General features: G+C 46.8%; 6 protein-coding genes across 6 annotated transcripts; all 6 read right to left on the bottom strand.

Moving 5' to 3' along the window:
• Positions 1-326: 326 nt before the first annotated feature.
• On the bottom strand, positions 327-1,035 carry E1B28_013095 (uncharacterized protein; the record flags this gene model as incomplete). Its single annotated transcript, XM_043158241.1, has 3 exons — positions 327-616; positions 690-901; positions 953-1,035. 3 exons carry the CDS (start codon positions 1,033-1,035, stop codon positions 327-329), a joined length of 585 nt encoding a protein of 194 aa, XP_043003585.1.
• A 1,085-nt stretch (positions 1,036-2,120) lies between these two features.
• Positions 2,121-3,188, bottom strand: E1B28_013094 (uncharacterized protein; the record flags this gene model as incomplete). Its single annotated transcript, XM_043158240.1, has 4 exons — positions 2,121-2,616; positions 2,675-2,809; positions 2,872-3,099; positions 3,154-3,188. The coding sequence occupies 4 exons, from the start codon at positions 3,186-3,188 to the stop codon at positions 2,121-2,123; spliced, it is 894 nt and encodes a 297-aa protein (XP_043003584.1).
• A 2,436-nt stretch (positions 3,189-5,624) lies between these two features.
• On the bottom strand, positions 5,625-6,778 carry E1B28_013093 (uncharacterized protein; the record flags this gene model as incomplete). Its single annotated transcript, XM_043158239.1, has 4 exons — positions 5,625-6,135; positions 6,197-6,397; positions 6,460-6,684; positions 6,744-6,778. 4 exons carry the CDS (start codon positions 6,776-6,778, stop codon positions 5,625-5,627), a joined length of 972 nt encoding a protein of 323 aa, XP_043003583.1.
• Positions 6,779-7,435: 657 nt separating this feature from the next.
• E1B28_013092 (uncharacterized protein) lies at positions 7,436-8,709 on the bottom strand. Its single transcript, XM_043158238.1, has 5 exons — positions 8,689-8,709; positions 8,565-8,633; positions 8,273-8,506; positions 8,079-8,210; positions 7,436-8,020 (listed from the first exon to the last, which is right to left on the bottom strand). The coding sequence occupies exons 2-5, from the start codon at positions 8,597-8,599 to the stop codon at positions 7,507-7,509; spliced, it is 915 nt and encodes a 304-aa protein (XP_043003582.1). The 5' UTR covers positions 8,600-8,633; positions 8,689-8,709; the 3' UTR covers positions 7,436-7,506.
• A 1,299-nt stretch (positions 8,710-10,008) lies between these two features.
• Positions 10,009-11,085, bottom strand: E1B28_013091 (uncharacterized protein; the record flags this gene model as incomplete). The annotated part of the gene is made up of 4 exons (XM_043158237.1): positions 10,009-10,507; positions 10,566-10,697; positions 10,758-10,991; positions 11,051-11,085. 4 exons carry the CDS (start codon positions 11,083-11,085, stop codon positions 10,009-10,011), a joined length of 900 nt encoding a protein of 299 aa, XP_043003581.1.
• Positions 11,086-12,428: 1,343 nt separating this feature from the next.
• On the bottom strand, positions 12,429-13,639 carry E1B28_013090 (uncharacterized protein; the record flags this gene model as incomplete). Its single annotated transcript, XM_043158236.1, has 6 exons — positions 12,429-12,903; positions 12,954-13,022; positions 13,072-13,170; positions 13,228-13,257; positions 13,316-13,564; positions 13,620-13,639. 6 exons carry the CDS (start codon positions 13,637-13,639, stop codon positions 12,429-12,431), a joined length of 942 nt encoding a protein of 313 aa, XP_043003580.1.
• Positions 13,640-14,546: the final 907 nt, after the last annotated feature.

Raw genomic sequence — 14,546 nt, 5'->3', positions numbered from 1 at the left:
TTGGTCATTAATCATCGGTCGGTCGATATGCTCACTAAAAAACGTGGACCTCATTGGATATGAGATTTAAACAAATAAGGTTGTTGACCTACGGAATAGAACTTGTGACCATCGAGTCCGAGACCGTGAGCGATCCCTGGAGTTGAAACTTCAAGTTGGTACTAATACTCGGCCTTCTCGGGAAGCTTTGCTGATGCTAAAGGAATGAGTCCAAATTGCCCGTGGATCCGACTGAGGACTGTATTCGGGTATCATATGGAATTACGAAAGTTCTAATTCTCCCTGAAGCTTGACAATGTATGCTTGTGTTTCTTATGCAGTTGTACTCAAGCGGTGCCAGAGCTGTAATCAGGTGGTGCCATTCCTTCTTCCAAAGTTGCTATCCTCTGTGTTAAAACTTCCATACGACGTAATACTTGCGCGATATCACCCGGATTTGATCCATTGATGCCATCGGGAACAGCCCCAGTTCCTGAGCTCGAGTTTTGGGTTACTTGTTCGTACGCCTCCAATTCACGTTCAAGGTGTTCCCTTTGTCCGAGCATCTGCATCTTCCGTTCCCTAATATCCATGTCAGGTGCGTCGGAACCGGAAGTATCTAAATAGGGGGTGGGATCTGTCCGTGTAAGATTGTAAATATCGGAAATCTGATGTTTCAAGGCGCTTAGCTCGAATCATGTATAACTTACCGAGAATATAATTCATCTTCTTGTTCCTTCGCTTCAAGATGTAGAAGACAAAGGTGGCGATCGCAAGCGTGGCAAGCACGCCACCCACTACGCCACCGGCAATAGCACCGATAGCAACTGGTCGACCACCGCCAACATTGGAATGGTCGACACCGGAAGTTGTGGTTTGGGCGAGAGGTGTCGTGCTCGGGGTTGAGGAAGGGGGTACACTTCTGCTCATCGAGGATCAGGAATTAAGCACCAGAAACCAAAACTGAACTCACGTTATGGGCGTAGTGACTGTGCTTGCCGGCGGAGCGCCCTGTGAAGTGATTGATGGAAGTTGTGGTGGTTGTGTCCGAGTCATAATGGTTATTGGATTGGGGTCGGTGAAGAACCTAAGGATGACATTCAGTCGCCGACCAGCATTTGCCGTTCATTGAGCTTCTTACAGTTTAATTGGCGTCTCGAACGCGGCAATAACGACTTGGCTTTAAGAGATCATTCAGTATGGTGCGGGACTTATTTATATCGAACTACACGCACCTTAGAGCATCATCAAAGGTCACTGGTACGATACCCTGAGTTTTTTGGTCCTGAACTGATATCGATGAGCCGATCGTATTCCATAGGAGCCCGGGTGACCCCGTTACAAATTGAAAGACCGTTGGATCAGCATTCGCATCTCTGAACCATGTGAGTGTATCAACTTGTCCCGGTGTTACAGTCGGTGCATGAGTAATGCTGAATGCCCTCGAGAAATGACAGACGTGAAGAGTTGCCAAGCTGGTTTGATACTCATCAGAATTGCATTACAAAACACGCAGATACCGAGCCACTTACACAACACGACCGTAGAACCTCATGTGGGCGATGCTTTGAAAATGAGGGAAAGGATTGAAGGAGGTAGAGAGGGAAATTTTCCTCAACCTCTCTTTAATTGTTATAGAAACCCCAAGCATCATCGATCACCTCATGAGTCTGTCAAGAGTTGTGATGGAGATGGGCGTATTGAATATTGATCTGCCGCGGCTTGCACCAAAGCTGAATTTGCCGAACGGCATCGAGAATCAATTAATCACATCTCGGAATTCACCGAGAGTTATTGAAGCTTGAGCGTAGTTTGATGCTCACCAATAAATCACACCTCATGAAATGTGAAGATTGAAGAAACACAGGCTGACTTTGCGCCCTCGGAAGAAGGAATGGATTCGGAATTCCTATTGCGAATGCGTGGAATTCTAGGCCACCGACAGAACGACGGATGGTCGAGTTATAACTCGATTTTTGACAAAAATATCAACAGAGACGGAGCAAAAAAGGATGAAATGTGATTTAATCACGATGACTTGATCGAGCTCGCTCAAACCTCACAAGTGATATGAGGGTACTCCAGAGTATCATGAATAACGATAGATACACTCGCGAACGAAATATACACATCGCTATCTGTTATTCTAATCCGGAGCTGTAATCTGGCGGCCGTGCCGTTCCTGCCTCCAAGGTCGCCATTCTCTGTGTTACAACATCCATCTGACGACGAAGGTTTTGCATGGTGTCTCTCAGTTGATCGATTCCGGTATTGTCAGTTTGATTGTTGGCTGGAGACGTCTGAGGCGCTTGCTCATCCACCCGTGACTGACGCTCAAGGCGTTCTCTCTGTCCAATTAACTGCCTCTTTCGTTCCTTTATATCCGTGCGTGATACGCTATAAACCGTTGTATCTGAAAAGGGTGTCACAATCGGAGGCGTCATATCGGCCTTCCTTCGGCGTCTGTAGCGGAGGTAGAAGATGATAGCCCCGATAATGCCGAGGGTTATGAATCCGACAGTTAGACCAACTATCACAGCAACTTTGTGGGGTCGTTTGGCTCCATTTTTGTCGTTTAATGGCGTTGGAGTTGACGGGCTGGCAACTGAAGAGGTGGATGATACAGGTGGTGGGGTCCTATTGGATGAAAATCGTGTCAGAAAAGGTAAAAATGAATCGCATGCTAGTTACTGACGACGACGTCCCACTGATGGCACCAGCAGAGGTCGGATTCACGGATACGGTGAACTGATTCATCGAGATAGGTGCTATTGAATCCCCGACCGTTCTTGGGTTGATATCTGTCTTGAAGGCCCCAACATAGAACAGCCTCAACCACGGAGGAATCGGGAATTCAGTACCATTACAGAAACAGACGAGTTATAAACACACCCAGCTCTGTTGAAATGAATCTGGGCGCTCCCGGTCGATTTTGTCAAATTCAACTGTAAGGTATCATCAGACCATGGAGTAGCACCAATATCAGCATCGAGCTTCTGCTTCCTCAACCAGACTGTCCCTGGATCAACCTGCTCTCGCATCCACAGAAAGGTATTGTTTTGAGCGGCCGTTGGAGAGGAGGGAAAGGTTATCTTCAAGGCCCATACATATTGTATCGATCTGTCGGACCCGAGCCGTCAATACCTAGGAGATTATTCCAGAAGGTTCACTCACATCACGAGAGACAACAGCGAACCTACGAGGAGCATTGTTCAGCAGCCCGTGCTGACTATTTGAATTTTGAACCTAGCTGAGCAAAAGTTCTTACCAGAAGATGCGAAGAATGGGTTGCTGTGTGGCCAAGAGCAACTTAGCTGGCCTAATAAAAATAAAAATCTTTCACTTACACAAATTCATAGCATAATCATCCGTCTTTGAATCAGAAGAGGCTATGGAAATATATTGATTTCTATGGTACTTAAACGCGTCAAAAAATCATTTGATTTTTTTGCGTGGATTTTTTCCCCGCAAAGTCAAAAAAATGTCGCGCAGTTTGGGACGTTCGTCGCAAACTCAACTCCGTAATTCCGCACAGTCACGATTTCCGAAGTCAATCGCACGACCGAAAAGAATCTCACCGCACAATCGAGACTGCATTTCCACTCGCGCAGTTTCGAGGTTCAGTCATGATTTTGATCATTTCATTGACTTTATCAGTTGCATAGGCCAGGGTTGAGGACTTTGAAATTTTGGTGTCACACATAAGGACTTTGTAAAGATGATACTGAAGTTTCGGTATGTAGAGTAGTTACTAGTAAGAAATAGATGGAGTAATTAAAGGTATACTGTGGTAAATTAGGAACATCCAAAGAGTTCACTAACAACAAGATCTGCAATCTTATCAAAGAAAGCATGGATATGATAGGTCAACATGTAGACAGGACTGCCAGTAGCGATAAAGTTAACGCCCGAATAAGGCAAGAGATGGGTACGGACACAAGGAGGACTGATAATAGGGAGGTTAATCGACTTGGAGGTGAAGTCGCAGCCAGTTACTAATGAACGTTGATGTTGAATCCTGACGAGGAGTCAAATTTGAGATGAAGGGCTCTGAGGAGGAAAGCATTTTAAACTCACCATTGACCCTTGTCGCCAATAGAACAAATATGCTCCGAATCCTTCATCCAGTCTGATTCCGAGTTCAAAGCAGATTTTGAGCAGGTTAGTTAGGTTGAGGTTGTGAAAAGATCAAATTGAACTTCGTGGCCATACCTTACCGTCCTTGATCTTTGCCAATACCTGGAGGAGCCTGAAAACTGGCCATAACGATGAAGGGATGAGGAAACGTGTTAGACAAGGCTGCCAGCAAAGCGTTGTTGTCAGCTGTTTACTGCATGCAGCGGTCCGCCGCTCGCCGATTGTCGGCTTTTGCCGGATAACTTGTGCTGGACACGTCACTGTTCCTGATGACTGCCGAAGACTGCCGAGGCACGCCATCACTAGCAAAACTGACCGGCTTGACCGGGTTATAGTAGCCGGACCGTCAAGATCTAAACATAAATAGTGCGACGAAAAGAATTGCAACTGTGCGGAGAAAGCGCGCAATCCCGACTGTGTGGTGAAACGTTTTCCGATTGTGCGATTAAGTCCTGAGATTGCGACTGTGCGGATCTTACGGAGTTGAGTTTGCGACGAATGTCCCAAACTGCACCATGCTTTTTTGACTTTGCGGGGAAATTTTTCACGCAAAAAAATCAAATGATTTTTTGACGCGTTTAAGTACCATAGATTTCGATCAAGTGTTGGTGGTGCATACGACCGTGGCTTCGCTGTATCAAGCGCTCATTGCTGTTTGGTTGCTGTAGGGAAATTTTGAATATCAAGATGAACACCAGGGAGTAGTGATGAGCGTAACGAGACGATTGCGATTGATAGTCGAGAGTAGAAGGTATTGGTATAGGTCAAGTACAGGTTGTTACACCAGATTTTTGCGCCAATGTTGATATGATGTATTACTCCGGGAAAATCATATAACTCCACGTAGTGACTATTGACGACAGAAACGACAGATCGCCGTCGTCATGAAGGAATCAAAGAGATGTCTGAGAATGACGGACATCCGAAATGATGGTGACCTAGATCCTTTTCCACTGGTGTCGCGGGTGCCTGCGCTCCAGGGCCATCAAGCCGATACCTCGTATGGATTGCATTAGAGGAACGAGACGAAACACATTGATACTTGGATCAATAAGTTGAGAGTTGAGAGATGGTCCTTAGTCGTTCGGGAACGTGTCCACGCGAGATGCGTTGATGCTGTCAGCGGAGTGTGAAATTTATGGCTGTCGACGGGCTAGCGGCCGATTCTCCGGCCCGACTCACACCATGCTTCTCCGAGAACACTTGGGTGCTCGAGTACTATCGAGCGTAGCTTGATGTCCGTTAACGAATCTCCGAATCTCCGAAGCTTGAGCTTGTGAGATGTGGAGATTGACCAGGCTTACCTAGCCTCCTCGTCTGAGGAAGGAATATTCCAAACTCCCCTAGGCTAGCAACGCACATGAACTTAGATCACCGACTACTGCGTTGATCCAGTCTTACTCGGATCTCACCATAGACAGGGATACAAATTTTCAATTGTACACTCGCGACTGGAATATACACGATGATGTCCGTTATTCAATGATGTCCGTTATTCGATGTGTCCGTTATTCGATGATGTCCGTTATTCTAACCCTGGGGCTGTAATCCGGCGGCCGTGCCGTTCCTGCCTCCAAAGCCCCCATTCTCTGCGTTACAATATCCACCTGATGGCGAAGTTCTTGCATGGTGTCTCTCAGTTGATCTATTCCAGTATCATCAGTCTGATTGTTGGCGGCAGACGTCTGAGGCGCTTGCTCATACACCCGTGACTGGCGTTTACGGCGTTCTCTCTGTCCAAACAACTGCTTCTGTCGTTCCTTTATATCCGTGCGTGTGATGTTATAACCCGTTGTATCAGAAAAGGGGGTCACAATCGGAGGCGTCATATCGGTCTTCCATCGGCGTCTGTAGTGGTTGAAGTACAAGATGATAGCCCCGATAATGCCGAGGGTTATGAATCCGACAGTTAGACCCACTATGACAGCAACGTTTTTGGGTCGTTGTTTAGCTCCATTTTTCTCCTCCGATGGCATTGAAGTTGATGGGCTGCCAACTGAAGTGGAGGATGATACGGACCTAGTATGGGATATAAGCCGTGTCAGAAAAGGTGAGGATGAACGGCATGCCAATTACTGACGACGACGTCCCACTGATAGTGCCAGCAGAAGTCGAATTCATGGATACGGTGGCCTGTATAAACGAGACAGGTTCCGACGTCCCACTGATAGCGCCAGCAGAGGTCGGATTGACGGATACGGTGGCCTGCGTAATTGAGATAGGCACCTTGTGGTCGTGATTTGGGTTGTCTTCAGACTCGAAAGCCCCAACGTTGAATAGCCTGAACCACGGACGAATCGAAAATTCAGTACCAATGCAGAAACAGACCATTTATGAACCAACCCCGCTCTGTCGAAATGAATCTGAGCTCTTCCGGCCGAATGTGACAAATCCAAGTGTACGGTGTTATCGGACCATGAAGTAGCTCCAGTATCATCCAGTCTCTGAGTCCTCAGCCATACGTCATCTGGATCATCATCCTCTTGCGTCCAAAGAAAGGTATTGTTTTGAGCGGCCGTTGGAGGGGAGGGAAAGGCTACCTTCAAGGCCCATACACGTTGTGTCGGTCTGTCAGATTCAAACCGTGAGTCAATACTAGGAGAGTATCTTCCAGAAAATTCACTCACATCGCAAAATATAATAGAAATGCCGCGATGAGCATTGTTCAGCAGCCCGTCCAGCAGTTTGAACCTAGCTGAGCGAACGTTCTTGCCAGAAGATGCAAGGACTGGGCTGCTGTGTCCCCGTCTATTAAAATAGAAATCTTTCACTCGCACAATTTCATAGCATTGTCATCCATCTTTGAATCAGAAGAGGCTAAAGAAGGATACATTGATTTCGATCAAGTGTTGGTGGTGCATATGAACCACTCAACAGTGGCTCGCTGTATCAAGTGCCCATTTCTGTTGGGAAATTTTGAATATCAAGATGAACACTGGGGAGGAATGATGAACCTAACGACTTGCGCTTGACAGCCGGTATTGGTAGAGGTCGTGTTGAGGTTGTTACTCCAGATTTTTGTGCCAATATGATATATCACTCCAGAAAAATCATACAGCTTGACCTAGTGACTATTGAGGACGGAAACGACAAATCGCTGCCATCGTGAGTGAATTAAAGAAATGTCTCAGAACGACGGACTTGGGCGTAGCTTGATGCCCACCAATCAATCACCGAATCTCGAGAGCTCATGAGATGTGAAGATTGAATTTGTGCCCTCGGAAGAAGGAATTCAGAGCAACACGTGTGAATCTAGATCTAGATCACCGCTACCAATACTGAGTTGATCCGGTGTTACTCGGATCTCACAGGAGCAGATTGAAGTACTGAAAGCCCAGTAATATAGATAGGGATATAGACGAACTGTAATGTACACAGTGGTGTCCGTTATTATACCTGAGACCTGTAATCCGGCGGCGGTTCCAGTCCTGCCTCCAAAGTCGCCATTCTCTGCGTTACAATGGCCATCTGCTGACGAAGTTCTTGCATGGTGTCGTCTCCCCGTCGATTTAATGGGCCGGTATCAACAGTTTGATTGTTGGCAGGAGACGTCTGAGGCGCTTGTTCATACACTTGTGACTGACCTTCAAGGCCTTCTCTCTGTGCAATCATCTGCCTCTTTCGTTCCGCTATATCCGTAGGTACGTTATAAACCGTGGTATCGGAAAAGGGTGTCACACTTGGAGGCGTCGTATCGGTCTTCCTTCGGCGTCTGTAACGGAAGTACAAGATGGCAGCCACAGCTATGGCGAGGAGAGTCGTGAATCCGAGAGTGAGGCCAACGATGAGGGCTACGTTGGGTGTCTTGGCTTCATATTTCTCGTGCGATGGCATTTGAGTTGATTTCATTTGTTTTGGTGGACCACTGCTAACCGGAGAAGAGGCTGATGCAGGTGGTGGGGTCCTATTACATGTAAATCGTGTCAGAAAAGGTTAAAATCAATGGCATGCTAATTACTGACGGCGACGTCCCACTGATGGCGCCAGCAGAAGTCGGATTCACGGATACGGTCACCTGTTTAATCGAGATAGGTGACATTCCTTTGTCTTGATTTGAGTTGTCCTCCATCTCGAAAGTCCCAACATTGAACAGCCTGAACCATGGAGGAATCGAGAATTCAGTACCAATACAGAAACAGACGGGTTATGAACACACCCTGCTCTGTTGAGATGAATCTGAGCGCTTCCGGTCAAACTCGTCAAGTCCAACTGTGCACTATCACTGTCACCAGACCATGGAGTAGCACCATGATCATCATCGAGCTTCTGAATCCTCAACCAGACTTTCCCTGGATCACCCTGCTCTCGCGTCCAAAGAAAGGTATTGTTTTGAGCGGCCGTTGGAGGGAAGGGAAAGGTTACGTTCAAAGCCCATACATATCGTATTGGTCTGTCAATTTGCGCCGTCAACACCAGCAGAGTTTCTTCCAAACGATCCTTTTACTCACATCATAAGAAATAATAGAAATGCTGCGAGGAGCATCGTTCAGCAGCCCGTGCTGACAATTCGAACCTAACTGAGAGAAATTAATGAAATCTTGCGTCCAGACGATGCAGAGACGGTGTGGTTACCCTGTGGGGATTGAAGAAGAGGGAACCTGCTGATGGCCCATGAGCATCTTACCCGTCTACTAATCTTGTAAAATCAAACTTTGGCTCGCTGTGGCAAGTGGCAAGTGCCCGTTGCTATTTGGTTTCCATACAGAAACGTCAAATATCGTGATGAACACTAAGCGTAAGTGATGAACATGATGGAACGATTGAGCGTCGAGAGCGCGAAACGGCAACTTATTAGGCTCGATCTGGATTTTGAATTTTGATTCTGATACCATCCGGCCCCTCGGCCAGTGCGAAGAACAAAGATGTGAACGCGTCTGGCGGGCCGGAGTTGCCGCGTGGAGATGAAATCCAAACGACGTACTTATATCTCTATTTTTCTCCTTCTTGATGGTTAGGTAACAGGTTAGAGTCACAGTAGTCAGCCAATACCAGAGCCGTTATCGGGATGTGTCATTCCTGTCTCCAAGGTCGCTATTCTTCCATCTGACGACAGAAGACTTGTAAAAGTCCCTTCGTGATTGAATCAATGGGTACGGGCGATTTTTTTGTTTCCCGATATCCACGTATGGTATGTCGGAAACCAGAAGGTGTCTTGTACGCAGATAGAGGGGAAAGATCTGTATAGACCGTGTGTTGGAAATGAGTCTCAAAGAATCGCTTGTCCATATTATGTTCCGATTTCTTGTTCCTTCGTTTCGAGATAAGGGAGACCGAGGCGACGACTAGCATGACAAATTCTCACCACCACACCGGGCGATACAGCGGTATTCGACTTGTGTGGTCCTGAGTCCTCTGGTTACAATGGTCGAAGGACTAATACAGTAAGCGCAACTGAGTAAATTAGTAACTATAGAGGAACAGAAAGGACATACGGATCGCCACGATATCCTGCCTTCGTCATACACAGTCACTTCTTTGATTGACTTGGTGACGGATACCCCAAAATGAAGGTGATCGAGTCGTTTTGCTGACGTGCCTTATCCAAGTTTTCCACTGCGAGTGTCTGCTACGAGGTCCAGGGCCATCGAGCTAAAACGTAGCGAAATTAAATGAATCGCATTAGAGAATTGAACGAGGCAAAAAAATATAACGAGAAGATGAGACGAGAGACGAGAGATTACATTTACAGCTATTTTGATTTTTTCTGTCCAGGGTCGCAACTTACAAATATGGGTATCAAATCCCGATATGGCCGAACTCGGAAACTCGGGTCTTTACTCACATCTCAATTCTAAGAGACAAGGTGGGATTAAATTGCAACGTTGGATTTGCGAATGAAAGCTAAAAAGTCGAGTACATATAAGTTCTTATAACTAATGGCGAGAGTTGCAGTCATCCGCTCGTACAGGAGCTGTAATCAGGAGGTGCCATTGTGAATGCCTCCAAAGCCGCTATTCGTTGTGTTAACAGCCCCAGCTGACGACGAGATACTTGTATAATCTCATCTTCCTCATTTGATCCATTGATATCATCAGGAACAGTCCCAGTTCTCGAGTTCGACACTTGGGACGCTTGCTCATATGCCTCTAACTCACGTTCAAGGCGTTCTCTCTGTCCAATCATCTGCCTCTTCCGTTCCTTTATATCCGTACGTGTTATTTTATAATCCTTTGTATTAGAAAATGGCGTCACACTCGGAGGCTTCATATCGGATATCCGTCGGCGTCTGTAGCGGAAGTACAATATGATAGCCCCGATAGTGGCGAGGGTTCCGAATCCGAGAATTACGCCAACGATGACGGCTACGTTAGGTGCAAATTTCTGGTTCGATGGTATTTGAGTTGGTGAAGTACTGCCAACCGTAGGAGAGGCCGATACAGTTGGTGGGGTCCTATTGCATGTCAATCGTGTCAGAAAAGGTAGAGATGAATGGCATGGTCGTTACTGACGACAAGGTCCCACTGATGGTGCCGGCAGAAGTTGGATTCACGGATACGTTGAAGTTTCTAAACGAGTAAGGTTGCAGTAGTTTGTTGACATTTGGGTTGTCTGGCATATCGAAACTCCCAACGTTGGACAAGCTGAGCCAGGGGGGAATCGAGAATTCAGTATCAATACAGAAACGGACGAGTCTAACACACCCCGCTCTGTCGAAATAAATCTGAGCGCTTCCGGTCGAATTTGACAAATCCAATGGTACGGAAACATCAGACCATGAAGCATCACGAAAATCTCCATCTTCATTGAGCTTCTGAGTCCTCGCCCAGACTCGCCCTGGATCCTCCCGATCTCGGGTCCAAAGAAAGGTATTGTCTTGAGCGGCCGTTGGAGGGGAGGGAAAACTTATGTTCAAAGCCCATACACGTTGTATCGGTCTGTCAGATTCGAGCCATGAGTCAATACTAAGAGAGTATCTTCCAGAATATTCACCCACATCACAAAAGATAATAGAGAAGCTGCGAGGAGCATTGTTCAGCAGCCCGTGCTGACAATTCAAACCTAGCTGAGCGAATTTAATGAGGTCTCGTCAAGGTCCAGAAGATGTGAAGACGGTCTGGTTGTCCTGTGGAGGAGATCGAAGAAGAGGGAACCCACTGATGGCCTATGAGCGTCTTATTACCCCGTCTACTAAAAATCTTTTCACTCAACTAAGTTCAAACTTTGACTCGCTGGGCCTAGTGCCCGTTGCTATTTGGTTTTTGTAGAGAAATGTCAAATATCGTGATGAACATGATGGAACGATTGACACGGACGGCAAATTAGGCCCAATCGATCTGGATTTCGATTGCCCGCCTTTCCGGTGGTAGATGAAATTAGAATTAGACGATGTATATCTCTACCCTCGAGCCCTGTTCTTGATGGATCATAGTTGTCAGCCAGGACCAGAGCTGCTATCGGGAGGTGCCATTCCAGCCTCCAAAGGTCGCGAATCTGTCATCTGATACTTGTAAGACCTCTCTTCCTGATCGAATCAATGGGTACCATCGGGTGTCCGAGCATCTGCATCTTTCGTTTCCCGATATCCATACAGTATGTCGAAACGTGAAGGCGTCTTTGTCCTCAGAGCTGTATAGTAGACCGTGTATTGGAAATAGGTCTTAAAACATTGTACCCTCCACCAGAATCGCGTTTGAATTTCTTGTTCCTTCGTTTTGAGGTAGGAGAAACAGAGGCGACGACTACCATGACAAAAACACCATCACTACACCCGGCAATATACCTGTATGAGTCGACTTGTGCGATCCCGAGTCCTCGGGTTGCGATGGAGTGACCGACGTCGACGGGGCCAATAAGGACCACTAAACAAGAACCTTGGGTTAGTGACGATCGAGGACGGAAAAGGCATATTGCCACGACGTCCTGCCTTCATCATCATCCACGATCACTTCCTTCGTTGATTCACTTACGACGGATATCCGAAAATGAAGGTGATCGAGCCGTTTTGTGACGCGCCTTATCCTTTTCCACTACGACTCTACGAGTGTCTGTTACGAATGAGGTCCAGGGCCATCGATATGAACAGCAAAACGTAGCGAAATAAAACTCGGATCAGAGAATTGATTGAGGCAAAAGACATCGAGAAGGTGAGAGATGAGAAGACGAATCACAATTAAGCTGTTTTCATTTATTTGTCCGGGCTTAACCGACAGTTTCGGCATCGCACCGGCTTTATTCGTATACACGTGACAGCTCAATTAGAGGCAGGATGAGAATGAGTGGTAAAATTGAGAACGCTTAGCAAAATGTACGAATTGGATATTCTGAATCGTGAATGAAACCTAAGCAACAAATAATGGTGAGATTCACAGTAATCAGCTTCTACCAGAGCTGTAATCGGGAGGTGCCATTGCTGCCTCCAAAGCCGCTATTCTCTGTGTTAACAGTTCTATCTGACGACGAGAGACCTGTGCAACTCCTTCCTGATTTGATTCATCGATACCATCAGGAATGTCCCCAGTTCCCGAGTTCGACTCTTGGGACTCCACTTGCTCATACGCCTCTAACTCACGCTCAAGGCGCTCCCTTTGGCCGAGCATCTGCATCTTTCGTTCCCTGATATCCATGTAGGGTGTGTCGGAACCGGAAGATGGTGTCGCATCCAAAAACGGGGTTGGACCTGTACCCAATGGTTTGTTTCGGCGACGGCGAATGAAAAGGAAGAGGAGGAGGAGTAGAAGGATAAAGACGGTACCACCGACGACAGAGCCGATGATTATGGGTTTTGTATTTTTAGAAGATGCGGATATGCCAGCCACAGTTTGGGAAGGCGCGGTACTTGTAGGAGGACTTTGTGGACATCAGGATACTAACACATATGCCAAAATTTCGGTGCTCACCCATTCGCATCTGGTGTGGGTGCAGGCGTCGGATTTTCAATACTGATGCTTGAGATCGTGTCGGTAATACTGAAAGTTGGTCAATCCTTCATTGATAGGCTAAAATTAGTCTCCTTACGATGGACTACCGGAGGCGGAGTTGGTACTGGTGGGTGATCCAAATTGTCCGGCGGCGGCGGCGACGATCGTTCCGGGAGCTGTAAAGAATGGCTTCAAGCTATGATAGGGCAGACTTCTTAGCAGCCGTGTAGAATAAAACAGTGGCAAGACGTACCTATCGTCAACCGCTACAACCTGGAATGGCCTATATCCACATCCTGCCTTCATTATCCCTCCTTCTCAGATATTTTCAATTCACTCACGACAAATCGTTGAATGTCAAGGTGAACGAGCCGCTTGCCTGACTTGCCTGATCCCTGTCCACCGGTAGTAGAGCGGACATACGACCTTCAGGGCCCTCGAGTTGAATTTTCAGAAAACTAAATTCAGGTGGATCGGTCGGATCGCGAGTCCAACTGAATGGAACGGCCTGGTCTGTGACGACAGCAGAAGGGAGAGGTGGGTCTATCCGAAACGCTGTAGAAGTCAAACCTGTAAACACGAGAGCGTATCTACATGTTGAATCCTTAGCCAGAAGATAAAAGTCAAAAATAAGGTAGTTCGTACAATTTTCCATAGCGCCGCATGATATGGAATCGTAGTGAAGGGTTTCGTCTTCTGCTTCAATATCAGCGGGTATAAGTATTCTACGGGAAATTGGCAACGAAACTCATCTACTACCGTCATTTGTCATTTAACCATCGATTACTGATTGATCCCAGTCTCAGTCGTCCCTTTGGCTGAGCACATAAGAGCACCCGAGCGTATTTGCTCGTCAGTTAATCATTTCCTTTCATCACGCTATCAACAACATTCTGTAATTGATTCTATCAATACTCACAGCACCTGATGGATTTTTCGAAGTTCGTTACCTGGTAATGAGAATCATAAAAGCATCTTGAACACACAAACAGATGGATATGTATCAGCAGATCGATTCTACAGAGTCCCGAATGGATTATACACACAATCGTTATTATGTCTTCTTCAAGTTCATGCCTTGGGACCTGCAATCAGGCAGCGCAAGACCTACCATACCCGTGTCTACCATTGGTATCCTCTGCGTGAAGGCATCCATCTGATGGCAGAGAACTTTGACGGCGTCGTCTCCGATTTGATCAAATGCGGCGGGAACGAGAGGATGGGTACTCGAAGCTGAGTCCTGGTGCTGGGATACCTGTTCGTGCGCTTCCGCAGAATTTCGAGGCGTTCATTTTGTCCAGTTATCCGCATTTTGTTTTCGTTCCGGTCCAGATGTCTTGATAGTAGAACCAGAAGATGTCATTGTACTCTCGAAAAAAGGGCTGCAGATCTGTACGTTTCCAAGTTTAATGTGAGCTCGGGCGACAATGATTGTGACTCACCGATACTTTCTGTGTCGTAGTCTTATAACGGAAATGACTCGGAAATGACTCGGAAATGACCGCAATAACGCCAGCTATACCCCAACTACCCCACCTGCGATCTGACCTACATTCGACTTCTGAGGTGTGA

The sequence above is a fragment of the Marasmius oreades genome, chromosome 9 (genome assembly GCF_018924745.1).
Source record: "Marasmius oreades isolate 03SP1 chromosome 9, whole genome shotgun sequence".
In the NCBI taxonomy this organism is placed as follows: Eukaryota; Fungi; Basidiomycota; class Agaricomycetes; order Agaricales; family Marasmiaceae; genus Marasmius; species Marasmius oreades.
Note: the sequence above shows the minus strand (reverse complement) of the source record. Positions and strands in the feature narration are given on the sequence as shown.

Excerpts from the sequence above, each read along its gene's own strand:
- E1B28_013092 (XM_043158238.1), bottom strand. The coding sequence starts at position 8,599 with ATGCTCCTCGCAGCATTTCTATTATTTCTTATGAT. Across the intron at positions 8,507-8,564 it reads TTTCTATTATTTCTTATGAT|ACCAATACGATATGTATGGG; the intron begins GTGAGTAAAAGG and ends GCAAATTGACAG. Across the intron at positions 8,211-8,272 it reads ATTCATCTCAACAGAGCAGG|GCTGTTCAATGTTGGGACTT; the intron begins GTGTGTTCATAA and ends TCCATGGTTCAG.